General features: G+C 45.4%; 6 protein-coding genes across 16 annotated transcripts; 1 reads left to right on the top strand and 5 right to left on the bottom strand.

Moving 5' to 3' along the window:
• The first annotated feature begins 172 nt into the window (after nt 1-172).
• On the top strand, nt 173-8,592 carry naa38 (N-alpha-acetyltransferase 38, NatC auxiliary subunit). Of its 7 annotated transcripts, none has more exons than XR_009767660.1 (5): nt 180-2,030; nt 2,568-2,742; nt 2,820-3,020; nt 3,120-3,168; nt 7,294-8,592. XR_009767660.1 is itself a non-coding variant. In XM_061668658.1 (3 exons), the coding sequence occupies exons 1-3, from the start codon at nt 1,995-1,997 to the stop codon at nt 2,957-2,959; spliced, it is 321 nt and encodes a 106-aa protein (XP_061524642.1). In that variant the 5' UTR covers nt 173-1,994; the 3' UTR covers nt 2,960-3,799. The 7 variants fall into 7 exon arrangements, 2 of the variants coding, with proteins under 2 accessions (XP_061524642.1, XP_061524640.1); XR_009767659.1 differs by having other exon boundaries at nt 2,820-3,040; XR_009767656.1 differs by having other exon boundaries at nt 2,820-3,168; nt 7,294-8,591.
• dnajc3b (DnaJ (Hsp40) homolog, subfamily C, member 3b) lies at nt 3,943-7,870 on the bottom strand. 3 transcript variants are annotated; one of them, XM_061668651.1, is made up of 12 exons: nt 7,538-7,868; nt 7,336-7,458; nt 6,571-6,695; nt 6,411-6,485; nt 6,177-6,320; nt 5,569-5,750; nt 5,378-5,497; nt 5,202-5,307; nt 5,005-5,125; nt 4,797-4,929; nt 4,474-4,622; nt 3,943-4,183 (listed from the first exon to the last, which is right to left on the bottom strand). In XM_061668651.1, exons 1-12 carry the CDS (start codon nt 7,608-7,610, stop codon nt 4,038-4,040), a joined length of 1,497 nt encoding a protein of 498 aa, XP_061524635.1. In that variant the 5' UTR covers nt 7,611-7,868; the 3' UTR covers nt 3,943-4,037. The 3 variants fall into 3 exon arrangements, with proteins under 3 accessions (XP_061524635.1, XP_061524636.1, XP_061524634.1); XM_061668652.1 differs by having other exon boundaries at nt 7,348-7,458; nt 7,538-7,800; XM_061668650.1 differs by having other exon boundaries at nt 6,177-6,485; nt 7,348-7,458; nt 7,538-7,870.
• Nucleotides 8,380-11,000, bottom strand: cldn15a (claudin 15a). The gene is given in 6 exon segments (XM_061668654.1): nt 8,380-8,685; nt 8,759-8,866; nt 8,941-9,022; nt 10,515-10,587; nt 10,589-10,680; nt 10,752-11,000. Coding segments are annotated over 6 exon segments (669 nt in total). The 5' UTR covers nt 10,969-11,000; the 3' UTR covers nt 8,380-8,588.
• Nucleotides 11,001-11,180: 180 nt separating this feature from the next.
• Nucleotides 11,181-14,171, bottom strand: fis1 (fission, mitochondrial 1). The gene is made up of 5 exons (XM_061668655.1): nt 14,103-14,171; nt 13,352-13,484; nt 13,186-13,262; nt 12,959-13,064; nt 11,181-12,885 (listed from the first exon to the last, which is right to left on the bottom strand). Exons 1-5 carry the CDS (start codon nt 14,145-14,147, stop codon nt 12,782-12,784), a joined length of 465 nt encoding a protein of 154 aa, XP_061524639.1. The 5' UTR covers nt 14,148-14,171; the 3' UTR covers nt 11,181-12,781.
• Nucleotides 14,172-14,962: 791 nt separating this feature from the next.
• Nucleotides 14,963-21,520, bottom strand: taf6l (TAF6-like RNA polymerase II, p300/CBP-associated factor (PCAF)-associated factor). Of its 3 annotated transcripts, none has more exons than XM_061669063.1 (12): nt 21,434-21,520; nt 20,228-20,441; nt 19,964-20,050; nt 19,728-19,878; nt 19,275-19,325; nt 19,111-19,205; nt 18,970-19,044; nt 17,941-18,161; nt 17,209-17,341; nt 16,519-16,647; nt 15,743-16,230; nt 14,963-15,524 (listed from the first exon to the last, which is right to left on the bottom strand). In XM_061669063.1, exons 2-12 carry the CDS (start codon nt 20,372-20,374, stop codon nt 15,191-15,193), a joined length of 1,911 nt encoding a protein of 636 aa, XP_061525047.1. In that variant the 5' UTR covers nt 20,375-20,441; nt 21,434-21,520; the 3' UTR covers nt 14,963-15,190. The 3 variants fall into 3 exon arrangements, with proteins under 3 accessions (XP_061525047.1, XP_061525048.1, XP_061525049.1); XM_061669064.1 differs by having other exon boundaries at nt 20,228-20,385; XM_061669065.1 differs by lacking the exon at nt 21,434-21,520 and having other exon boundaries at nt 19,964-20,045; nt 20,228-20,315.
• A 559-nt stretch (nt 21,521-22,079) lies between these two features.
• On the bottom strand, nt 22,080-24,332 carry cth1 (cysteine three histidine 1). The gene is made up of 2 exons (XM_061669469.1): nt 23,855-24,332; nt 22,080-22,948 (listed from the first exon to the last, which is right to left on the bottom strand). Exons 1-2 carry the CDS (start codon nt 23,861-23,863, stop codon nt 22,106-22,108), a joined length of 852 nt encoding a protein of 283 aa, XP_061525453.1. The 5' UTR covers nt 23,864-24,332; the 3' UTR covers nt 22,080-22,105.
• Between the last annotated feature and the right edge of the window lie 684 nt (nt 24,333-25,016).

Raw genomic sequence — 25,016 nt, 5'->3', positions numbered from 1 at the left:
AAAACAAAAACAAAACAAAAATTGTATCGTGCTGTTTATTTAATATTCAAATCTGGGGGAATGTGAGGGGGGGGGGGGACATTTTACACTAGGCAGAGAGCAACAAAGATGGCCGCCCTCTTATATTTATTTTTTAACAACCCCCACCCCACCCCACACACGTACCCCCCCAATAAGGAAAAAAAATCCCCTTACATAAAAAATGGCTGACTTTATTATTTCAGCACCCCCCCCCTCCCCTTTCACTCTGTGCGGCCCCTCCCTCCCCCAAAAGCTCCACATTTGTTACTGTGCAGTGAAAGGGGGGTTGCGACTAACGTTGTTTTTTATACTTGTTTGTGTGCCCCCACCTCCCAGACCGAGCTTGTGTGCCATCCCTCCCCCACCCCCCCCCCACCCACCCATTATCCTCAGAATTGTGGTGTCACTTTCTGCATTGCAGAGCAAATCCATCAAACATGGCCCCCACCACTGGATTTTAAAAAAATATTTGTGTGTGTGTGTGCTGGGACAGGATTAAGAAAAGAAAAAGGGGGTGGTGGGTGGTTGTTAGGAAAAAAAAATAAAAAATCTGCCGCAGCCATGCCCATGATTTACATCAGATTGTATTGCTTAAAAAATTAACCGCTTGTGGTGAGGATGGAAGTCAGTGAGAGGGGATGCGAGCCCTTGTTGGGTACCGTTTCCGATGGCAACCGATCAAACGCTAACATCGTTGCTAACAACAACGCAGTTGCTTGACAAGATAGCGGCCCGAGGCCGCTTGAAGTTGAAGTATTCAGAAGCGATGAAATGCTGACAAGCTAGCACTTGGTGTGCTAACGTTAGTATTGCGACCCGAGTAACAACAAAATCTCCATGGCAGATAAATAAGAATTTTACATCCTGTCATGTAATCAGATGCTATTTCTAATGAGTTGATCAAATGTTAACATGCCAGCAGTTGCTATGCTAGCAGATGGCAACCCAAGCACACAAAGCGCTACAATGCCACTGAACGGGTATTTTACACCTCGCCGTGTACGCAGCCGGTGCTATTTGTAACGGCAAGTGATCAAATGCTAGCATGCTAACAGGTGCAATGCGAACGCAAGGCACCAAAGGACAGTGGCTGCATTGTTGACCGTCTAATACAAAAGCTCAGGCTGCCCTTGAAGACCAACACAGAATACAGAAATGTCATGAGGGCCAATAGTGGCTGCAGTGTGCACTTGTTACATGAAATTAAATACCGGAATGGGAGAAGGATGTATGAAAGGTACGAAGGAAAGGATGTTGGAAGGATGGAAGGAAGGAGAATGGTGGTATGAAAAGGAGGTGGAAAGAAGGAAGGGAGGGAGGAAGGAATGGAGGGTTGAAGGATGGATGAAGGAAACGAGGGTGGTATCCAAGGGACGACGAAAGAGGGAAGAGTGGAATGGATAGAAGGAACAAAAGGAAGAAAAGAAGGGCAGAGGAAGGAAGGATGGAAAGAAGAGTGGATAGAAGGTAGAACGGATTGTTGCAAGGAAAGAAGGAAGGGATGAAGTTAGAAGGGATTGGAGGGTGGAAGGATGGAGGGAAGGATGGAGGTAATATAGAAGGAGCGAAAGAAGGAAGGAAGGAAGCAAACAAGAAAGAGAGAGAAGGAGAAAAGAAAGACAGACAGAAAGAAACAACCATGGTATGAAAGGGAGGGAGGGTGGAAGACAGGAAGGGACAGAGGAAGACAATGGAAGGAAGGTATAAAAGAAGGGAGGATGGAACAAAGGAATGAAGGAATGTGAAAGAAAGGAGGAGGCTCATCGCCAGTTTCTGGCTCTCCACGGGCCAAAACCCAAAATTGAAACTTCAACCTCTGTTTTAAAACCCTAAAAATGGTTTCAAACCACGATTGGTTATGCATGTCATGACCACAAGTGACCACTAAGAGTCGCTGTTTAACAAAAGTTGCGTAGGAAAACATCCGTGTGTCAACTACTTCCGGCAGGAAACCACAGAAGAAGAATGCACACATGGCAACAATCGAGGAAAACGGACCACCGACTCATGTATGTTCATTTCGTCTTGTAAATTTACGCTCTTATTATTATTGTGTTGCATTTCAAACCGAAAAAGTGTCTGTTTCCCGGAAGCTTTTAAACAATCCTGTAGCTAACGAATTAGCGGTCAGAAGACTCAAATGAACGGACACTTAAACATAATCATATAATATTCAGTTCGTATGTAATTAATGTCATGTTTTCGAGCCGTTTGCACAGGAGACCAACGTCATAATACAGAACATTGTGACCATGGGTATCCATAGTTTCCTTGTTGCTAAGTGAAATTGAGCCAATCAGAAAATCCTGTCGGTTGGCTCATTACATCACGAAAAGAAATCTTAGCTCTCCATGCACCACATAATGACCTATAAAAACAGTTTGAAAACACAGGTCTTTAAAAAAAAAAAAAAAACTTAACTGCACTAATTTTTTTAAAAAGTTGAGGTGATGGTAACATTCTGCACGTTTTGAACATTTAATTCATTTTTTTTTTTTTGCATAACTGAGAATCACTGCACTAGCGGGTGTACTTGGTGTACTCAGGACCAGCGTGACGCGTCGTCGTCGTTCCAGGCGAGGGAGAAGCTCCAGGGCCTGCTGAACAAGAACATGAGGATCCGTATGACTGACGGCCGGACCTTGGTGGGCCTTTTCCTCTGCACGGACCGCGACTGTAACATAATCCTCGGATCGGCTCAGGAGTTCCTCAAATCCACAGGTGAGCGCGGAGCCACGCTTAAAGAAAGGTTGCCGAGCAGTTCGTTAATTTTCATGTGTTTTTTGTCGTCTTTTAAGACACTTTCTCCCAGGGTGAACCCCGAGTTCTGGGCCTGGCCATGATCCCGGGTCACCATGTTGTCTCCATCGAAGCCGAGGCAGACACGCTGGACGACGCGCAAGATTTCGGAGTGAACCATTCGGAAATGGACCTTTGATAGTGGAAGAATGGCCGTTTTCTTTAGTTTTTTTTTCTTTTTAAATACCTTGGACAGCAGGGTGAATAACTTAAATTTGATGTATGTTATTAATGTCTTTTGGGTGGTAAACGTTGGAGTCTAGCAAATTTGAGTTCATGAGGCTGTATTCTCTTTGCAGAGTCAATAACTTGAGTTATCCCTGCAGGAAGAACTGAACTTCTGAAATGGTATGTCATCATGTTACAGTTTTCAAACAAAAACCCACTGCATCATCATTATTCAAACAGTTTTGTACTGGAATCTTGAGCTAGACAACTATGTGCCCTGTGATTGGCTGGCGACCAGTCCAGGGTGCACCCTGCCTCCAACTTGCTTTTTTATGTCAGGCACACACGCGTACACAGTTTGTATTTTTGTTTTTGGATCATTTTTAATGCAGTTGAATTGGACCCCTGCATCAGAGTGACAACAGAAAATGCGAGAGCACAAAAAACAAAACAAAAAAAAACCTCAATAAATAACCTATGTTCTCCTCCATAAATTACAGTGTAAATAGTGGTATCGGCCCGGCACCCCGCGTCTCCGAAATTAAATTCTGACAGGTCACGGGACAAATTAAACTTCTATTTCGAGCTACCACTGTACTTTGAAGCGTCAGTCACTTTATTAAGACACTTTTGGCTTGGCAATAGTTGCAATTTGAGAGCCTTTGTTTCGGGAAATGTTGCTTCTGAAAACAAAAGTGCAGATTTGGAAATGACAAAACAAACAAGCAAAAATAATCGTCTCCCAGCATTCATTGTCCATTTTGGACAATTACTGACATCAGTCTTTGAGCAAATCAGTAAAAAAAAAAAAAATGGCACATAAAAAAAAAAAATATATATATATATATATATATATATATATATATATATATATATATATATATATATATATATATATATATATATATATATATATATATATATATATATATTTTTTTTTTTTTTTTTGCAACGAAGCGAAAGTGGCTTTGCAGTTTTTTAGTCAGTCAGCCATCCCCCTCCCCTCCAAGCGAGTAGTCCGCGCGTTGACGCTGCAGGGAGTCGGAAGTTTACTGGAACTTGAAGTGGAAGCTGCCTCCTGACTCGAAAGGGTTGAAGGGGAAAGGCCAGGCGTGTCCGTTGTGTCCGCCGCCCTGCTGCTGGTGGTTCTCCGGGTCCAACGGATCCTCGCCTGCGTCAAACTTCTGCCTCATTTCTGAAAATATGAAGACGGATAACTTTTAATTGCTCGTACAAATAGTCGGGTCTAGAGCGCCTGCCCACATACTGTATCAAGGGTGAAATTATTTCTCTTATAAAGGGGTTTGAATCCAGGTCACATGAAGGACGATTCGGTAATTCAACAAGCAAACCTTCACGCGAGGCTCGTCAATAGTATTAGCTTACACGCTAGCCTAAATATGTTGCAAGAAGTTGAGTTAACAAATCAGCGAGGGCTCACTGTAATGTGATCCATGCTAAATAAACATGCGGAAGTTTCCTGACCCGGGTCGGTGAGGACCTCCTTGGCCGAGGCGATGTCGATGAACTTCTTCTCCGCCTCCTTCTTCTCGGCCTCCAACTGGAAGTTGTCGGGGTGCCACTGCTGCGCCAGCTTCCTGTACGCCTTGATGATCTCCTGCTTGTTGGCCGCCCTGAGGAGAGCGCTCAAAAAGTCAAATCACTGGAGAATTTTTTATTTTTTTTATCACAACAACACTGATCACATTAGCTATACAGCTACTAAAGGTTTTATGGTGGCAACCTATTAAAAGTGACTAACTTTTTCTGAGGGGAAATGGCTGCTTGTGTGTGTGTTGAGGCAGTACCGGCTCACTCCGAGGATTTTGTAGTAGTCTCTCTTGTGCGAGATCTTGAGCAGCTTCCGCGCTCGCTCCAGCCCTTCTCGGATGTCGTTGCTGTCGGCGTCGAACTCCTGCGCCTCCTGGTAGTCCTCCACGGCTGGGGGGGGGGGGGGCGCGACATCCGAGTGAACGACAGCGTCAGCGTACGGTACCGGCGCAAGGCGTGGCTTACCTTTCTCGTAGTCCTGGTTGAGGATGAAGGCCTCGGCGCGGTCGCGCAGGATCCTGGCGTTGCGAGGGTCCCTCTGGTGCGCCTCGGAGCACACGTCGATGGCCTCCGTGGTCGCCTTGACCTGGAAATGGCCGCATGCGTTCTGTCTATACATGGGTGGATTCGCGTAGAGCCCTCACAGCAAGACAGCGTCTCACCTTGACGAGACAGAAGCAGATTCTTTCCTTGGCCAGGTTGGTGTAGTACGGCACGTGGGGGTCCGCCTTCATCACGCCCTCGTACTTCTCGATGGCGTCACGGTACCTGTTAGACGAGCGCAGCGTGTCTGAGTAAAGGGGGGCCGAGAGGGCACGGCGGCGGCGTCGCGCCCCACCTTTCCGCTCGGATGAGCTCCTCGGCCGAGTCCAGCTGCTTGCTGAGCTTCTTCACCTGCTTGTAGTGGCCCAGGCACTCCTTGTCGTCCTGGTCCAGCTTCAGACACTCTCGGACTTGGCTGCGTACAAGGCAAGGAGAGAGTAAGGTGGGCGGGAGAGAAGCGGGAATGCGGTGGGGGTCCCGACCCACCTGAGAGACTCATGGTGCTCCCCCAGGCTGTAGTGCAGCAGGCTGATCTTAAGGAAGGCGGCACGGTTGTCGCTGCGCAGCCGGGTGGCGGGCGCCAGGTCTTGGATGGCCTTCTGCGGGTCCCCAGTGCGGAGGTAGCAGTCGGCGCGGAGCTCCCGCATCTCGGGATCCCACGGCGAGATCTAGCGGGAAGGTGGCGACAAGTCCAATGTGGGCTAGGGATGGGCGATTGGGCCTTCACATCAAATCTCACATTTGCTGCACGAGAATTGAGATTTGAAATAGTTTTTTTGCTGTTCTCGGCAGGGCTCGCTTCCTGTAGCGCCACATTTTCCTGCTCTACGTGAGGCGAGATTTTGCTGACATTTGCATTGGCTCGATAAAATGTTGGAAAAGTCTGCACTTGGGGGAATCGGAAAAGTTACGAAATATAGCGACCCGTTCTGTAAGTAGGCAGCATTGACTGTTTTTACAACCATGTTGTTCGTGGAAGTGGTGCACATCAGCGGGGACATGCTTTGAAGTATGGAAGCCACGGAAAAAATAAACAAAAATCGTCCTAACAAATAAAGGTTCACCCCGAATCCAAGAACCCCTTCTTCAAGTACCTCAATGACTCGCTCCAGCACCGAGATGGCGGCGCCATAGTCGGCCCGGTGGTACGCCATCCGAGCGTCCTCCTGCAGCTCCTCCAGGTCTCGGGCTCTCGCCAGCTGCTCTCGTGCGTCCGCGTACTCCGGAGAGGGCCGGAGCTGGACGGCGGAAAAACAACAACGGTACAACCTCTGCCTCAATCTGAGCCAGGAAAAACCCCGAATAGAAGGCGCGTTAGATGCGCTCACCACTGCTTCGAAGTCGTCGCGGGCCTCCTGCGCGTTGCCTTGTTTCAAAAGGATGTTGCCCCTCTGCAGCCGGGCCTGGGAAAGCACAGACGGACGTAATGGAAGGAAGGTGTCGCGAAGCCAGCAGGCGTGGGATTTTTGTATTTTTTTTCCCCCTCACAGCAAGGAAGTCGGGCTTGAGCTGGACGGCCCTGGTCAGGTCGGGGAGGGCGGATCGGGACTTGCCCATGGCCAGGAAGACAGCGGCGCGTTTGTAGTAGGTCAGGTAGTTCTTTGAATCTACCTCTGGACACAGCAAGATTCTGTGTTTAGTCGTGTAAACCATTCCAACTTCAAGCCTCAAATTCAACAATTCAGTTATTTCCACGGGATTTCAATTCAACTTCAGCTCGTCGTCATTCACAACTACAAGCAATTTCTACAGAAATGGTAAACTCTTGTTCAGTGATTGAAAATGAAAATGCGGTACTCAGTGAATTAAATCAAATTGTTTATTTAAAACATGCAAACCAATTAGGCATAGGACAGTGTCAAATTCTGATTGGATGACAGCGAACTGATGTTACCTAGTTATCTGACTCAGTAGCAAGTCAATAGTATTGATTTCGCCAATTGTGAACAGGCTAACTCGTAGCTGGTTGCAAAGGTTCAATTAATTAATGTATTGATGTTACTTTGTCGAAGAGCGATATTGCAAGTATCGCCTCCTCTATTTAACTTTTAAGTCCAGCAAAATACATTGAATCATAAAGAAGAGTGTGGTGGTAACCATTTCAATACAATTGACGAAGAAATGTAACAAACTCACCTCAACTTCAACACTTCGCATCAGATTTAAAGCGCTCTAAATGTTCAACATGGCTACTTTTTTTTTTTTTTGAAGGGACTCTTGCGCCGGATTTGAATGAGTGACGACCGTGATTACCGGGGAGCTTACCCACAGCAGAGTGGTAGTGGGACAAGGCTTCAGCCAGCTGACCGGCTGCCAAAAGTTTGCGGCCCATCTCCAAGTGATGCTCAATCTCGCCGCCAGTCGCCCCCAACACGCCTGGAACCCGTCGCGGTCGTGGTGAATAATCAAACACGCTCCCAGCGAGCATTAGACACAGCGACGTGTGCCGCCTTACCGTCCAGGATGACACAAAGCAGCGACAAGGAGCCCAGCACCCCGCCCGGTCCGGTCAAGCGGCCCCAGTCCATACCGGCGACGGTTGATCAATTCACGTAAAACGACGTGGAACTCATTGAAACGCTATCCTGCCATGAAAGCGTTCTCCCGACTGGAATTGCTCGGAGGAAACGACGAGCCGAGTTTACGGTCCGGCTGTGCCAAAGTTCCGTGTGAAAACGCAATGCTCGGCAGGAAGGTTCCCGCACGAGACCTGGCGCGTTTAACGCAACGTTTCGCATCAGGTAAATAAATAAATAGTAACTTCGATTTGACGTCTTAGGAAGGAAATAACTCGTACATACACGCAAAAAAATATAAAAGTATTTTTTTGTGTGCGGTATACGGCGACCCCGCCCCTTACGCAGTTTCCTCGATATGATTGGTCCGTATGGCAGCACATTCGCTTCTGGTTCGAGACGCGGCCTCTTCTCATTGGACAACAAGCGGCACGTGGCGTTCACGCGCAAAAACAAAAGAAAAAAACATCCCGTAAAATCGATTCAAATTAACTGACGTTGAGAAGAACTAATTCCCCTAGAATTCAACATTTGTCAATTGATTCAAACCGTTCCGATGTCAGTGTTATGTGCTGAAAATGTGTTGTTTATTATTTTTCACCTTCCCACGTCGTTTCAATTAAAAAAAACTAATTATCAGACAAAATGAACAAATTCACCTTAAAATCAGCATTTCAAATTCAAAATGTTACAACATTCCCACCAAAAATCCTTGCTTCTTTTTTGGCCATACATTTGTATTTGTTGTTGTACAACTCAAATGACAAAATTAAAAGCAATGTTCAACATGCACAGTATGTTTATTGTGCGTAATTGTAAAAAGAAATGTACAAAAAACACATGACTCGAGAATCAAATGAATAGATTTACACATGTGAATACTGGACATAAATAACATTGCGGAACATCGAGTACAAAATATAACAAAACAATGAGTCTATTCCACTAGAAAATGTAATCATTTGATGAGTATAAAAAGAAAGATTCCATTCAAACGTATGCATTTCGGCCATACGTGCTGGCAGCCACGCTTCTGGTCCGGGCCGGTCCAGAATAAACCGTACCCCTGCTTTGATGAGGCAAAGAACTGCGGAATTCGTAATTAGCACAAGGTTAAACCAAATAACATTTTGGGTTCAGAGCGGGACGGCGACACTTACAACTTCTCCTGCGAGCCCGTCCTGCAGGAGCACACGAGACAGGCCCCGCCGGCGATGGCGAGCACGGCCGAGCACCACCCGATGTAGAGCCCCTCGCCGATTTCGTACCTGCGGCGGGAGAGACGCGAGGGTCAGGGCGGGGGCGGCGCTCTTCCCGCTCGCGCGTGTCGCGGCGTCCGTACCTTATACCGGGGTAGAACGGGTCGAAGAATTCCTGGGTGATGTTGAAGGCGTACCAGGACACTGCCACCATTGTGCATAAACCTATATATATATATATATATAAATGTTGAAATTAATCATTAAGAAAATAGCAGATGACAAACAAGTCCAAAGTCTTAATTATTACAAAAAATTATTTCAGGCTTCCACATTTCTGAACCAATTCAAACCATTCTGAAGTCACAACGTTACACTCATTCACGACATCCAGGTTATTATTATTATTATTATTTTTACTTTTCTTGAATTCCCACTACTCCCATACTTTTACAAAATAATAACAAAATGTTACAATTGTCACCTCGAATTCCACACTTCTCAACCAAGTCGCACTGTTCCAATGTCGAAATATGCAACTCATCCAGGAAATCTGGGCTCTTATTTTCCACTCTCCCTACGATGCGGTAATTCAAGTTAATGGCGAAATTAAACAAGGTCACCTCAAATTAAATGATTCAATTCAAATGTATTGCACATAGAAGTGAAATAAAAACTGTACTAGAACAAAAGCTTAAAAACAAACTTTTTTTTAAGCTGAAATGCAAACGTGTTGCAGTGAAAAGTTGAAAACAACCGAACTGTACTTAGGGAGTTATTTCTTCAAGTACCACTAGAGGGAACCCGCATACCGTTAGTGGTACTAATACTACACCTCGAGAATTATTATCCGCTGATTTTTGACGCTTCCACATTTCTCAACCGAGCCAAAGCATTTCGACGTTCAAATCATTCAGAATTCCACAACATTGCAATTCAATGTTATATATTTTTTTTTGTTTTAACTGGAGAAGTACTACAAATGTCTCTCCAATATTTCAGCCTTTTCTTTTTGTATTGGATTCTACATTTCGTCTCCAGGATTTCACTGTTTCAATTTTGCAGCCTTTACGCAATTTCTACAAGGGGTCAAAGAATTCTCGAGCACACCAGGACAATGGCCACCATTGTATGCAAATCAATATTTTTGGGGGGGTTATTAATCATTAAGGAGACAGTGGCTGCCAAACAAGTCCAAAGTCTGACAGGAAGAACAGATTTTTATAAGTCATAAAATGCATCCTTTATCATCTTGAAGGTGCTTTATAGCAGTCATATTCGATGATACAGTAAATCTTGAAGCAGTGATTCCCAGCCAGGTCACCACGGAAAGTGATCCAATGTCATTTTATTGGTCCAAAATTGATTGGTTACATGCTGCAAATGTGACTTTGTTCATCCGTCTCTGCCAGCGGCAGAGCAATTCCATGCTCTTCCACTAGATGGCGGAAGGTCCGTATTAACCTGTTAATTGTGCAATCCATTTTGTTCCATCCGGCCAATCCAATCCGGTTGCCATTCATACAACAAATTAAGTCATGGCAGGCTCACAGTGAGTAAGTCAATTCGTTAGTAAAGTATTAAATATTTTAACACCCCAAAAAATGCCCTGCAAGCATAAAATGCATCCAAAAATACCGTACGTATCGTAGTGTCTGTGTCCGCGCATGTTCCTTTGAGAGGCGGGACTTGGAAGTCGCATGTACTGTAACACTACCTTGCAGGACGAAAAGCACGCCGGCGCAGCCCGCGATCCGACCCTTGAGCACGTAGTTGTCGCCGCCCTGCCTTGGAGCACTGCACGCCCACCAGCGCCGCCATCAGGCCGAAGGCGCCCATCACCACGGACGTGATCATGAGGGCGCGGGACGCCTGGATGTAACCTGGGGGGAGGACGAGGACATGCCGAGGTTATCCGGCTTCCGCAAAGCGTCGGCCGTCGGGTCCGACTTACCGTTCAAAGCGAGCAGGGACGGGAATTCCCGACAGTTGTGGATGCCGGTGGAGTCGGTGGCGCAGGACATCCAGAGGTTCTCGTAGATGGTGGACGTGGTGATGACGTTGCCGTCCACCGTGGACGTCTTCCAGTAGCGGTTGGGCAGCGCCACCCCGACCATCACCCAGCCGAGGAAGCCCAGAATCGACGCCACCACTTCCACAGTCGGATCCATGATCGAATCCCTCCCGCCCCGCCCACCCTCGAGTCCAAAAGCGCCGAGCAGGAAGCGTGCAGATAACGGGAAGGCCGATCAAAGCATCGGCCCTGACGGCTTGGAGGAGAAGTGTGAACGCTCGCCACAGACGTGGATTTATATCACCTGCTCTCTCCACCCACTTACACACACACACACACACACGCACGCACGCACGCACATCTGCCCCCACAAACACCCCCAAAATGTAACAGGTGTTTATCGGTTCACGTGGAGTCCAATGGTCACACGAGCAACCGCGCACACTTTGCATGTTTTTTAACTATATACACACACATTCAAGGTAGTTTGCAGTCGCATTTTAATCATTCTATTCCATTTTAAATCTGTATTCCTCCTTTCGCTTTTCTCTCTTTTATGAGGATGAGTTACTAGATTTTTCCGCGGTGTCATTGACCACAAATTAAACGAAGGCATAAAACTGACGGCAGGAGGCGTTGCTTTGCAAACAGCTCCAGCCGTAAATATTTATGACAGGGCAGGACGCACTCGTCAAGTGATTTCATATGAACAACACGCCACACTTACTTGACACCAATAAATAGATCCTCTGTCATTGGGTTATTCTAGGAGTAACCAAGGCAATCAGACGTGTCCGAAACATTACTCGTAGGCCGCCAAATTGGAGATCGGCTGGCGTTTTTATCGGAACGGCGTCACCTCGGTGACCTGTCCGCGGCCTCTCTCCCGCTATCAGTCGGCTAATTAATCCAGACACACAAACACAGAAAGCATGTTGGGCAAGCGGAGACCTTTGTGAGGGCATTTTTTTCCCCACTCGCCCCAATTCAAGCCAAGTGGAAGGGGAAAGGAAACTGATGTGCGCTAAATATTGCAAAGCCCTCCGTAGGGCGCAGGGTGCCCACGGAGCCCGAAAATGTCAAAAATTGGATTTTCACGCTGTACATTTTTTAATCTATGAATATATATATACATCAGAAAAATGTCCTTCATTCTAGTAAGTAAAATATAGTGTTAAAACAGATGACTAAAAAGGAGTTTAAGAATGTAAATTTAAAAAAAGTTTTTAAAAAAATTGAAAAAAAACCTAACAAAATGTAGCATTTTATATAAAAAAATATTTTGTGTAAAACCAAATATATAAATATCGCTATGAAATAATACAAACTAATCTAATAAATCATAAAATAAGTTCGACCATAACAAGAATCAGTCGTTTGTCGCTGGGGAGTTTCGGTGCTGCTGTCAGGTGAGTTAATGAGTAACACACCACGAGGCAGATAACACACACACACACACACACACACACACACACACACACACACACACACAGCGTCGTAAAACAACGTTGACAAATTGTATTTCATCTTTGTGTCAAGATGAATAGAAGGCTAGCCAACGAGGTCAAGTCGTGTCGTTTACAATTTTTTTCCCATGTTGACGTAAATGCTCAAAAGTTAAGATCGCGATGTACTCTGTGGTAACTTCCTGTGGCGGTGCCGATAAGGATGGAATTGTTTGATGCGAGCAGGTGACTCAAGTCAACGTGTTTCCGTTTTTTTTTTTTTTTTTTTTTATTGATGATCAGGGAAAAAACAAGCTATTAAATTGGGGACATTTGACAGAACATTCCCTTCTCAGGAGATTAGCATTAGAACAAATTGGAATATAAATAAAAGCTATGTTTTGATTCTTTTTTTTGTTATGTACACAGGTGGCAGCGGCGGATGAATGGTCAACGGCAATGCAAAAGATAATACGTCAATGGAGCTGCCCAGCAAAAAAAAAAAAAAAAAAACGTTCCGGTCGGTTAATATTTGGGCCCTCGCTTTGCCACGGCCAGGCCGATGAGCCCGGCTAACCCGGCCACGCCCAGGCTGATTCCCCCCACGATCGCCATGCCGACCAAGCCATCTAGAAAACAAGACGGGTTCAGGCAGCAGTCGCACACCCGCACTCAACACTCAGTCAAATTTGTCAATTTTACCTTTTTTCAAAGCCTTGTCGATGAGCGCCTGCAACTCCAAGGCCTGCTTGTTGCCGGGCTCGTTCCTCAGGAGGATGCGGATGTACTTCAGGGCTTCTTCGTACTCCTGCGAGAAGGACGCGACGCCATTCACGTATAGTGTTGTCCATCCGACGCCACTGAATAGTCTCAATGCTTTTGCTCACTCAAATATATTTATTCGTGCGGAATGAGGTCGAGCGTTTCACCTTGAGACGGTAGTTGGCCACGGCAAGGTAGAAGAAGAAGTCGCGCGTGTCATCCTTGGAGGCTTTCTGGACAAGTTCTTTAAGACGACGACAACAACAACACGCAGAATGTGAGGGCAATTACGAGGACGCAAAAGAAGGCAACACTTGCGCTGACAACGCTCACCCTCCAAGAACGCAATTCCTTTCTTGATGTCGCCGGTGTATTTGCTCCGGATCAGACACCAAGCGTATTCAAACCTGGTCTCCTTGGACACGGCTCCCTTCGCCAGCTCATTGTTGTATTTCTTCTCAAATTTCTAGAAAAACCAAAACAGGAGTGACCTACGAAATTCAGTTCATTTCAGCATCACACACAACGAAAACGACATCACCTCTGCCTCAAGTTGAGCCAGGAAAACCCCACAGTCAGCATCAAACTTCAGATAAAGAGTTGTTGGAATATAGCCATCTTAGAAATAAGAGTATCTACGTATGGCAGTCTCAAAAGGTGGTAGAATGGCTAAAAGGAAAGTCGTAATTTGTATTTTTACCCGGTTTTTGTAATCTGTAAATGATCCTTTTCAACTGTTATGTTGGAAAATGAGTATGAAATGACATTTACGTGTGCTCGGATCATAGATCGGGGTGTATTTAGGGTTTAACACGTGAATATAAGCAATTATAATCATTTTGAAGTAGCTGGAGCGTACTTCAAAGACTTTTGTTAACGTTATTATAACATCCAAAGGGTTAAAAGGGGCATTAGCATTAGCTACGCATGTGACGCGACAATGAGTCGCCGAAAAGAAAACTCTCGGTGTTTGGGAGTGTGGAAGCGGTGTTACAAGCACGCCTGCTGCTTGGACTGCGAGCTGTCGAACGATGAGAAGGGTGCAGAAAGGGTTTGTAAAACACGGGGGGGGGGGGGGACTTACTAGCAGGTCCTCGGGAGCCACAACGTCGCTCAACACAGCCTCCATGTTGCGGAAGTGGCACGCGTCCGACACGCCCACCTATAAACGTCACGCGTGACGTCAACGCGTAGGCAAAACGCATACGTGTAAAATAAATCAATAAAAAAGGAAAACGTTCGATGAAAAAATATGAACTTGCTTATTTTTTAAATAAACAAAATGGAAGAAAATATACGTATTTATTAAAGAATTAAATAAACAAACTTACAGTGGTATATAACAATACCAAAATAGTATTTGATGTCATCGAACACGAATTCAAAATACAAATTAATAAATGCACTTGAGTTCATTCATTCGTATTTATTAAATACAAAAATACTTTTAAAAAATGTATATTGAATAAACAGAATCAAATACAAAACAAAATTTCGCAGTTTTGTATTCATTAAATAAGAATGAATACATAACGAAAATGGATAGCAGTATTTAATTAATATATTAAAATTTTACATTAAAAAATATTTCAATATGAAACACAAATAAAAACAAACTTATTTACTTAATTAAAAAATAAATGTACTTATTAATAAAAATAAAATATATACTAATATTAAACAAATATAATCAAATACAAATAAAAATACTTTTGTAGTGTATTTCTAATTTTGGGGGATTCTCATTTTACATGAATCTAAAATATATAATACGAAATAAATAGAAAATAACAAATATAATCAAAAACAAAAATGTATCACTACAGTATATTTCTGGGACATATCGTTGTAGTCTATCTACCCAAAAAAAGTCTGGGATATTGTGGCGATCACATAATAGGAATTAAAAAATATGCCTCACATAAAAAAAAAAACACACCAATGTGATTTCCGTTCTTTATTTAATATTACTATTTGTAAAACCAAGCATCACAGCATTTTACATGTACTATTCTGTCAAAAACAACACCAAAAGCAAGTATCCAACAAAGTTTGATTACAAAAAGAAGAAAAACTGAAGGAGCTGCTCTGGAGAAATCTGCCAAGAAATGTCTGTCAAAGTCAACATTATTATGTCGTATCATTTTAAAAAAGTGCTTGAGAAGCCCTTCTCTAAAGGGGAAGGTAAAGGGAATAGTGAGCCCAACGGCGAACGGGTTTTCCCACCCGACCGATGACGGGCAGTTTGTGGGCGTAAGCGCGCGGCGCGACGGCGGCCGACGCCGGAGTCAGGGCAAAGGTGGTCTGGAAAGGGCGGCGGCCCCGGCAACTGCGGCCCATTTGTCTGCCGCCAATGAGGAAGGAGAAGACGAGGGGTCCCGCCTGAGGGGAGGTGAAGCGAGCTTTGGGGAAAACGTCGCGAGACGGACCCGCCTGCCGCTGGCCCGGGCGTGATGCGGAGGGTCGAGAACGCTGAACAGACGACGACGAGGAGCGAGCCGCAGCCCTGGTGGGGAAAAAATATATATGTGAGCATTTGAAATGTTGTTTATATCAAGTCTGATATCATGTAACATTCAAAGTTATTTACATCTCATAATGAAAAACAAAAGTCATAAATTACAGTTGTTCTTTTTCATCAAAAATAATGCGGCGGGCCAAAAAAAAAACGAAAAAAATGCAGCGGTCTGCAAAGGTTCACCCACGGAATTTTCTTCTCCGTACCTTCCGGAGCCGGTAGCAGCCAGGCTGGGTGGGGGCGGGTCGGTCCGGGGACTCCCATCCTGCCTGGGACTGATGTTCAGGTTGGCCGTGAGCTGGGGCATCTTCCGGGCGGTGTCGTGATTGGAGGCGGGCGCGGGGGGGTCTTTCCTGGCATCGCCGGGCTGCGCGGGGGCGCCGCCCAACCCGGGCCCGGTGCTGAAGCGCACCGCCAGGCTGTCCCCGAAGAAGGAGTAGAGCTCGCAGTACATGGCGGGCAGCGGGACGGGGGTCCAGTCCTCCCACGGGCACCCGGCGCCGCCCGTCTGAAGGTGGCTGGCGATGCCCAGGGCGGCCTCGGACAGAGGTTCCGGCGGCGGGCTGAGACCGGGGGAGCTCACCCTGTACGCCAAAACGCCTGCCGCCGAGCCCGAATGAGCGCCGGGGCCGCCGTCGGCTGCCGGCTGGGTCAGGGACAGAGCCTTCATCTTCAGCAAGCGCTCTACCGCCACCTACGCACAAGTTGAAATGTGTTTCAGTGGCTGGGAGGGGTTGGTTCAACATAATTTGTCTCAAATTACTGACAGACGTGCTGAGTATAAAATGACAACGCTATGATTCTGTAGTTTGAAGAGCAAAACGTGGATACGCTACCGTCCGCCATCGAGCGGAAGGAGCATTGATTTATTCTGTCATTCCTGCCACTCTACGACGCTGGTCTAGATACAGGAACAATGATGCCGTACTTGAAGTCGATAGATAATGATTTTGGGAGCAATTAGGGATCCTTGCGGACTAACCAAGATGGCTCCGTAGACCTTGTGTCCGTCTGCTTTGACCTGGGCGTTGGACACCGAGTAGTCGTCCAGCACAGCCTGCAGGTTGGCCCAGTAGGCAGGAAGATGTGGGAAGAGAACTCTTTCCACAGCCTGTAACGTTGGGCGCGAGTTTTAAAATAAGTAATACATAATAAAATCATAATTGTTATCATTATTCAACGATTAAACACAATTAATTCCAAGATGTACACGTAAAATCACTTCATATCTCTTTTTATTTTTCATAATAAATCAGCTAACCAAAAACTAATAAAATAAATAAGGCCAAGTCAGTCATAGATGAGGTAAAATGTGTATGTAAAATACATGAAATTGCTTATTTCAATAGAAAATTTCAATCTAATTTATTTCCATTTAGTTTGAATTTACTTACAATTGAAACGTTAAATGTATTTTTCAGAGAAATTAGAAAATGTTAAATATATGTGTATTTTTAAAAAAATATATATATTTATACTTACAATACAATCAATAGGATGTAGCTGTACAGAAAGCGTATGGATGGACTCATATTTTTCCTAGATTATTTTTTACAATCAATCAATCAATTATTTCACGAGAAGAATTAATTTTAAAAAAATGAAGAAATAGATTTTCATGAAGCAGCAGAGCCGCGGACCATTCGTCGCCCTCCTCACTAGTGGAACATACCTTCCATCCGAGAGCATGAAGGCCCACCACAGCTCCGTAGTGGGAGCACAGCGGTCTCACGGGATCCGACAGAACCTTCTGAAGAGACAGGAGGATCTGGTGGTAGAGCCCGCTCACCAGATCGCCGTGAGTCCTGGAATCACATTTTGAGAACGGTTACCGCCGCTTAGCGCTTGTCGAGCTGGGGCCTGCGAGCCGGAGCTGAAGGGAAGAGTGCTAAATAATTTGAAAGCTTTTCATCCAGACAAAATACGCCTCGCTCTAGTAAAGACTACTTTTTTATTTTTGAAAAATACCACTTTGTCATAATTACCACTTTTTTTCTTTAAAACATAGGAATTTGTTTTCAAATTTTAAATTTCTGTCATCCACCAGTAATTGACTCCCTCCTAAAAAGGTTTAAAGTTGCCTAGAGATGCCACCAGATGGCAGCAAAGCACTACTTTTGTCTAAATAAAGCTACTCAACTCACTTCAACATAGTTCCTTCGCACCAAGAGGCCACAAGATGACAGCAATGCACTATTTTTGTCTAAATGAAGCTCTGAACACACTTCAACATAGTTCCTTGTCATCAAGACCCCCCCCCCACACACACACCCACACGCAAAATCAACCAATAGTGCCAAACCATAAATATACAGGGGTTCACTTTCCACATAGTTATAGGGATTATGAGGGGGTCCTTGCCAAAATGTCTCCCATGTAAGTGGTCCCTGGGCGCCTCACCCACCAGAAGATGTGGCTTAGGAGCAGGGCGGCGTAGTCCCTCAGGGTCCAGTGGTCGTTGAGCGGGTTGATGGAGGCCGCCAGGGGCTCCAGAATGCAGTACATGACACTGGAGACGAGGCTGCGCACGTACGAGCCCAGGTACAGGTAGGGGTTCTGGACCAGACTCTTCACCATGTGCAGGAGCCGGTTGAGCTGCTCCAGGTCGTGGCTAACTGACTTCACCTGACAACAGACACAAAAAATAAAACATCTCGTGACCGATCAGAGAGACACCTCATGGAAAATGTACTCTGTACTTTTGCATACAACTCATTCTGCTCAGTACCACCTTTTTTTTTTTTTTTTTTATTTGTTCTGTGAGCACAGTCGTTACTCAAAACAGTTGTATCTCAAATCATCTTTCGCGCCAAAAACAGCCATTTTTGTTGTGTTTTTAAATAGGATATGAGAGAACTACAATTTTGTGCTCCATAAAACAGATAGTGGACCTTCAAAAGACAAAGTGATGTGGTTTGGTGCAACACACAACATCCAATTCTCACTTAGCTCAAGCAATGGCTCACGTCTCAAAAAACCGATGAGTCGGTTCCTCGTAAGTCGAGGAACCGGTAACCACTATATTGCAAATAGTTTTCCAACACGCCAGCAGAAGGAGCTTTCGCTTCTTCAATTAAAATGGAATCCTTCGCCATGGTCAGCAGAGAGTATCTCTACTTCTTCAAAACAAAACACTCAACTGAAAATTTGAGTTGAGGAAATTGCGTCACTCATTTGCTCCAATGGAGTGCGGCAAGCCATTAAAAGCCTTTTTTGGAATGCAGGAACATTACATGAAATTGCTCTCTGGTCCAAAAAGTCATACATGATGCAATGTAGTAGAAAACACTATTTTAAAAAAAAATAATACAAGTGTTGGGTCTAGAAAGAAACCCATTTTACCCAACGTGGACACAAATGGCCAACATAGAGCCCAGAGGGTTTAGTGACTACAACATGCACAAGCAGATAAGATGGCTTTTGGCAGGCTTACCCCACTGATGACATAAACAAAGTATGGCAGCAAGGCAGCAATTTTGGAGTTAGACTGCACGTCCAGCAGAGCCACCTGGAAGAAGGGAAGAGCTTAGATGGAGCTCGCAACATCTGAGCGAGGGCAGAGCATGAGGTTCACCTTCATGAGTTGAGGGTCCTCTCCCAAAATGGCCCGCGTGATCTGCTGGTAGTACTTCAACAGGTCCTCCGACAGGGACTGGACCGCTGAAGGAACTTTGAGAACACGGCAGTTAGTCATGGCATCCGTCGTTTTGGTCAGGGCGTCCGTTGTTTTGCTCTTACCTGTTCCCTGGGGTTCCACATTCCCTTTCCCGTCCAGGTACGACACGCTCACTGGCCCAAAAAAAAGTGACACCGTGAAACCGGACATAAACCTTGGACTTAGGAAAGTCTGCTGACTTAATGGCGACACAAAATGCAAAACACTGTAGATACGCTAACAAAACTAGCATCGATAACCTAGTCGTTATAACCCTTGAAGCAAAAGACATTTGAACAGAAGCAGTCCAGCAACACATAGCATATATTCTTTATCCTCTGCAAAAAAAAAAAAACGACTAACATTACTGCAGCTTACTGTGCTTGTGACAGTCTTCTTTGTGTATTTATTATGCCTGTATAATACTACTGCCTGGTGGCCAAGGTGTGCACACCACAACGGCAATTCAATTAAAGCATGAACTCATGATGCACAATTGTTATTCTTATTTACATCCCATTTAATCATGTTAATACCTCGAACCATAGTCTCGGCGCAGCCCTTGGGAATGTTGGTGGCCAGGGCCAACTCCACCAGGTTGACGTCGCGCTCCTCGATGAAGAAAAGCTCCCCTTCTTTCACCGAGCGGAAAGGGAGCGCATCTTGGGACCCGTAACCACAGATGGCCTTAAGAGTTTGAATTTGAGGGTTGATTTCTTTTGAAGTGAGGGACGTACAGTATGAATCAAATCTGATTGCTGGATTGACAGACCTCCACGTTGCTCCAGCGCAGAGCTCTGTTAAAGTCTTCCACTGTCAGCTTCCTTCTCTTCGCATGTCTCATGAAATGAGAGCTGCTCTGTTTCATTGTGTCCAAAAACAACAACACATGATCAGTACTTGCATATGTATACACTGCTCATCACGACTGCTGGTCAAAAGTTTGAGGTCACTGAGAAAAGCGCGTTTTTATAAAGGTCTGTTTACATCACGGATTTGGTTCTGAAAAGTATTCCCCGCATGCATGGTCATTCACCTGCGTCGCCTCCCTCAGCCGGTAGCAGACGTCCTCGGCCAGCAGAGCGGCCACGTCGTCGCCGAGGTCCACGCCGGCGCTCTCGGCCATTAGCTTGACGGACCCCAGCGACACTTCCGCGAAGCGTCGCTCCTCTCGCTCCGCCATCTGCCACACCTCTTAACATGCAGCAGCTGAAAGTGAGCTTTCACTTTCAGCTGCGGGACTTTCAGCACTTTCAGTGGCGGGAAAATGCAAAAAAAAATTAAATTAACAATGTTATTAAATTGAAAAAAAATCAGCAATTAAGGAAAAACAGTATAACGACATTGAAATTTGTTTTTATACAATACTGTACAGCGCTTTTATTTTTGAAAAACAACTTACAAAAAATGTTGGTGTTTTTCTGGTAGCTGGAACAGACGAATGGCATTTCCATTCAATTCAATGGGTCAAGTTGACTTACGATATGAGTGAGTTGAATTACAAGAATGGTCACAGAATTAAACTCGCAAGTCAAGAAACCACTGTCGTTTACGCCGTAATTATACCACAAACTGCAATCCCTAAAAAGTTAAATATCATTTCAAATGTCTTAAGACAATCTTAAAAATAAATGGCTAAAAGATTATTTGAACCCCCCCCCCAAAAAAAAAATAACCAGGGCACGTGAACAGGCACATGGGGAGAAGACTCTCCTTAACTTCCATTAACAACCCAGGCTAAACTGAGTTCCTTTACAACAAAGAAAGATATGAGTCCAGATGTATCACTTCAAACTACCTTGCCTTTTTAATTGATCTTGTTAGGAATACTCTTTAAAACTATGCTATATAAAATACTTTGTATGTCAATCGGTTCATAAACTGTTAAAAATATATATAATCACATGAAACAAGTGCCTTGTCCTCCCAAGATAGCACAAGTAGTTTTAAAAGCCAACAGCTTACTCGTGAAAGCCGTAAACGTCACGTGAAGGCTACGCCGAATGAACCAAAAAGCATCTCAGATAAGACTCTCACTTTAAAAGTGGAGTTGCTCAAATGCGTGTCCATGTTATGAACGATTTTTCCTGAATTGTAGCATTCTTCCAACGAGGTTTGGTGGACAGTATTATGCTAACGCTCGAAAGCTAGCTTAAAACCAATCGATAACACAAGACTATAACAGTTCACTTTTTAAGTAGGTTGATAGGGCGACTAATAAAAATTCTACATTTCTTCTTACTTTATCTGGATGGAACCCGAGGGTGAATGTTAAAGGTGAAAGCTCTTCTTGGCCGTCGGAAACGGATAACGCCATAGGTGTCAAGTTCGTAACCGAACAGGAAGTAGAGCTAATCCCGCTTCAAAATAAAACAGACAACTGTTATGTTTTACGTTCATGGGTGTTTTTCTACATATCGTTTGGTAAAAATAAAAAGTCAATTTATGGCTTTAAGTGCACTTTAGCTTCAGCTTCTGGCAAACCATATGCAATGCCTCTCGGCTAGTGTCACTTTGGATAGAATCAACACAATGGTGACAAAGACTATTTTCTGAAGCACTTGTCCTCATTTGGGTGTACTGAGCCTATCCCAGTTGAGAAAACCCCCACTTAAGACAGATTTCACCCCAAAAGTAAGGCTTAAAAATCATTTTATTCACAGCAAGTCAGACATTGCTCCCAGTATGTACAATAGTTAAAAATTAAATTACACTTAATTGTTGTGAATTAGTAGGACAGTCCAACTATCATCTTATGGTTGAAAACCACATTTAAACTTTAAAAAAAGTGTAAGGGTTTTAAAAAAAAAAAAAAAAAAAAAAAAAAGTTTAAAAAAATGTAAATGCTAAAAATAAAAATACATTTTAAAAAGGTGTTCAGTGCTAATATTGGTTGGAGATGCGGTGGCTCCAGTTACACTTGTTCCCACATGTCACGGATCATATTGCTCTCCATCCGCCGTAGGTGCAAGGCCAGGGGCAGGAGCATGTCGCTGAGGTGCTGGCTGGAGAAGGTGAAGGCGTCGCTGGCCTGCGGGGAGGTGGCGGGCGACGCCGACGGGGACTCCAGAGCGGGCGACGCCGGGCCCGAGCCGGGCTCGGCGCTTTTCACCGTGCAGGGGAGGACGTGCCGGAAGCGGCATCGTGTGCCGTACAGGCAGAAGCCGAAAGAGCTGAAGGTGTGGCAGAAGGCTCCCCGGGACTTCCGCTCCCACGCCCCGGGGGGGCTCATGGGGGTCTTTTCGCTCGACTCCGAAGCGCTCGCCGCCTCCTCCGCGTGCAGGAAGTTACAGCGCGCGCCGTACGGGCAGATGCCGAAGTTACTGTAGGAGCGGCAGGGCACGCCGCGTCGGGCCCGTCGCGGCACGGGCCGCTGCTCGGCGGCGCCGTGGACGAAGAGGCAGCGGCTGCCGTAGTAGCAGTAGCCCTCCGTGTGGTAGCTGCGGCACAACTCCGTCTTGTACTTGGGGTGGCGGAAGGGCACGTGGAGGTCCTGCAGGCCGTGGGCGAAATTGCAGCGCTCGGCGTAATGGCAGGAGCCCGTAGCGGCGTAGCGGACGCACAGCTCAGTCTTGTAGCGGGTGGAGCACAACCACGGGATGTGGGACAAGGGGGGATCCAACACGGGGAGGAGGGCCTCCACCAGGGAAACACCACCATCATCATCGCCACCATCCTTCAATGTCTCTTCACTGGAGAGCAGGTTGTCCACCAGCTTCTCATCGTGGTACGAGGGAAGGAGTACGTCACTGCTCGCCTGTGACAAAAAGGGTCAGTCGGGTCAAATACAGGCATACCGTAAGTTGCCAGCTTCATGCTAATACACAATGCCATAGATGGGCTAACGAAGCTAGCATTAACAGTTTTCATGGGAAAATATAATTGCGCAGTCTCTGATAATGTACATTTTCTCGTGAACTTTAGATGCAGGCTGCATTAATAGTGGGCTAATGGAGAGAAAGAGAAAAAATAAATAAATAAATAAATAAAATAAAAATAAAAAAACATGCAGATACAGCAGTGATTCCGAACCACTGCACCAGGAAATTAACCCATCTGACTTAAGCGCAGGCAGCACGGTGGAGAACTGGTTAGCACAGCTGCCTCACAGTTCTGAGGGTCAGAGTTCAAATCCGGCCTCAACTATGTGGCGTTTGCATGTTCTCCCCGTGTGCTCAGGTTTCCTCCCACATTCCAAAAACATGCATGCTAGATTCATTGAAGACACCAAATTGTGAATGTGAGTGCAAATGAATGGTTGTTTGTCTATTTGCGCCCTGCGATTGGCTGGCGACCAGTTCAGGGTGTATCTCGCCTCTCGCCAGAAGTCAGCCGGGAGAGGCGCCAGCACATCCGCGACCCAAGTGAGGACAAAGCATTCGGAAATCAGCTATACATTGTAGTGTTCAAGCAATAAAATGAACAGCAAATTGAAAAAGTGGTCTGACTGACAGGGATCATTACAGGAAGATTTTATGTTCATCCACTAGATGGCAGGAGGGAGCCAATTAACGTCATGACGAGTTCCTTCTTGTGTCAAGTCAAACAATGACCATTACAGTTATAATCTAATTTAGGACTAACTAAAATACTGAGTTTTCATAGTTTTAAAGTTGTAAGGTTAAAAAAACAACTACAAAAAAACACTTTTGAAATGATTTACCTCAATCATGGCTTCCGTGCAGTTGCTCGGCTACTTGTTGTGGACAGGTGAGGTGACCCCGAAATTAACTGAGCACAAGAGACGGTAAAAGAAACGTTTTGATGACAAAATGGGGTTAATTGCATGAGGGAATTGGCATTAGCCAGAACGTTAGCCGCGCTCCTCTGTCCCGGTGTCGCAAGCAGAAAAAGGGTGAACTCGGGTGGTTTTTGAAAACCCAACCGAGAGGGGGGGGGGCGTCGTCCAAATTAGGATCTGGTGTGCGCGTGGGTCATGTGACGCAGGCGGACCAACCAAGTGCACCGTTTTTTTTTGTCACGTGCTACACGTAACGACGATTATCAGCGTTTATATTTTTAACGAGTGAGTGATGAGGCTGAAACTTGAACTTGAGGGTGTTATGTATAATGCGATTAGTGGCTGTGCCCCACAGGTAGGACGTGACCTTGAGGTGAAAGAGAAATTCTGGAAGGAAGTAGTTCTGAGCATCCCAGACACAGAGAGAGAGTCGTGATTGGTGCAAATCGTAATGGGCATGTTGGTGAAGGAAACATGGGTGATGAAGAAGTGATGGGTAAGTACGGCATCCAGGAAAGGAAGATGGTGATAGACTTTGCAACAAGGATGCAAATGGCTGCAGTGAACACTTTTTTTCCCAGAAGAGGCAGGAACATAGGGTGACCTACAAGAGCGGAGGTAGAAGCACGCAGGTGGATTACATCTTGTGCAGACGATGTCATCTGAAGGAGGTTACCGACTGGAAGGTAGTGGTAGGGGAGAGTGTGGCTAGACAGCATAGGATGGTGGTGTGTAAGATGACGTATCTTCTGGCAGGAAAGGAAAGAAGGAGACTTGGTGGTGGAACCTCACAGTACAGGAAATCATACAAGGAAAAAGGTTCGCTAAGAAGAAGCGGGACACTGAGAGGACCGAGGAGAGACGAACGGAATACATCGAGATGCGACACAGGGCAACGGTAGAGGTGGCAAAGGCCAAACGAGGCAGATGATGACATGTATGGCAGGTTGGACACTAAAGAGGGAGAAAAGGATCTATACAGGCTGGCCAGACAGAGGAGTGAAGAAATGGGTCCAAGCAGGTTAGAACGGGTGGAGGAAGGTGTCAGGAGTGTTATGTGACAGAAGAGTCGCTGCTGGGATGA

Source organism: Phycodurus eques, chromosome 23, assembly GCF_024500275.1.
Source record: "Phycodurus eques isolate BA_2022a chromosome 23, UOR_Pequ_1.1, whole genome shotgun sequence".
Lineage (NCBI taxonomy): Eukaryota > Metazoa > Chordata > Actinopteri > Syngnathiformes > Syngnathidae > Phycodurus > Phycodurus eques.
Note: the sequence above shows the minus strand (reverse complement) of the source record. Positions and strands in the feature narration are given on the sequence as shown.

Excerpts from the sequence above, each read along its gene's own strand:
- naa38 (XM_061668656.1), top strand. The coding sequence starts at position 1,995 with ATGGCAACAATCGAGGAAAACGGACCACCGACTCAT. Across the intron at positions 2,031-2,567 it reads AAAACGGACCACCGACTCAT|GACCAGCGTGACGCGTCGTC; the intron begins GTATGTTCATTT and ends TGGTGTACTCAG. Across the intron at positions 2,743-2,819 it reads GGAGTTCCTCAAATCCACAG|ACACTTTCTCCCAGGGTGAA; the intron begins GTGAGCGCGGAG and ends TCGTCTTTTAAG.
- dnajc3b (XM_061668650.1), bottom strand. The coding sequence starts at position 7,610 with ATGGACTGGGGCCGCTTGACCGGACCGGGCGGGGTGCTGGGCTCCTTG. Across the intron at positions 5,498-5,568 it reads GAGCACCATGAGTCTCTCAG|CCAAGTCCGAGAGTGTCTGA; the intron begins GTGGGTCGGGAC and ends CCTTGTACGCAG. Across the intron at positions 4,623-4,796 it reads AAAATCCTCGGAGTGAGCCG|GGCGGCCAACAAGCAGGAGA; the intron begins GTACTGCCTCAA and ends CGCTCTCCTCAG.
- fis1 (XM_061668655.1), bottom strand. The coding sequence starts at position 14,147 with ATGGAGGCTGTGTTGAGCGACGTTGTGGCTCCCGAGGACCTGCTA. Across the intron at positions 13,485-14,102 it reads TGGCTCCCGAGGACCTGCTA|AAATTTGAGAAGAAATACAA; the intron begins GTAAGTCCCCCC and ends TGGTTTTTCTAG. Across the intron at positions 12,886-12,958 it reads CGACAAGGCTTTGAAAAAAG|ATGGCTTGGTCGGCATGGCG; the intron begins GTAAAATTGACA and ends CTTGTTTTCTAG.
- taf6l (XM_061669063.1), bottom strand. The coding sequence starts at position 20,374 with ATGGCGGAGCGAGAGGAGCGACGCTTCGCGGAAGTGTCGCTGGGGTCC. Across the intron at positions 20,051-20,227 it reads GGCTGAGGGAGGCGACGCAG|AGCAGCTCTCATTTCATGAG; the intron begins GTGAATGACCAT and ends ACAATGAAACAG. Across the intron at positions 17,342-17,940 it reads CTCCTAAGCCACATCTTCTG|GACTCACGGCGATCTGGTGA; the intron begins GTGGGTGAGGCG and ends ATGTGATTCCAG.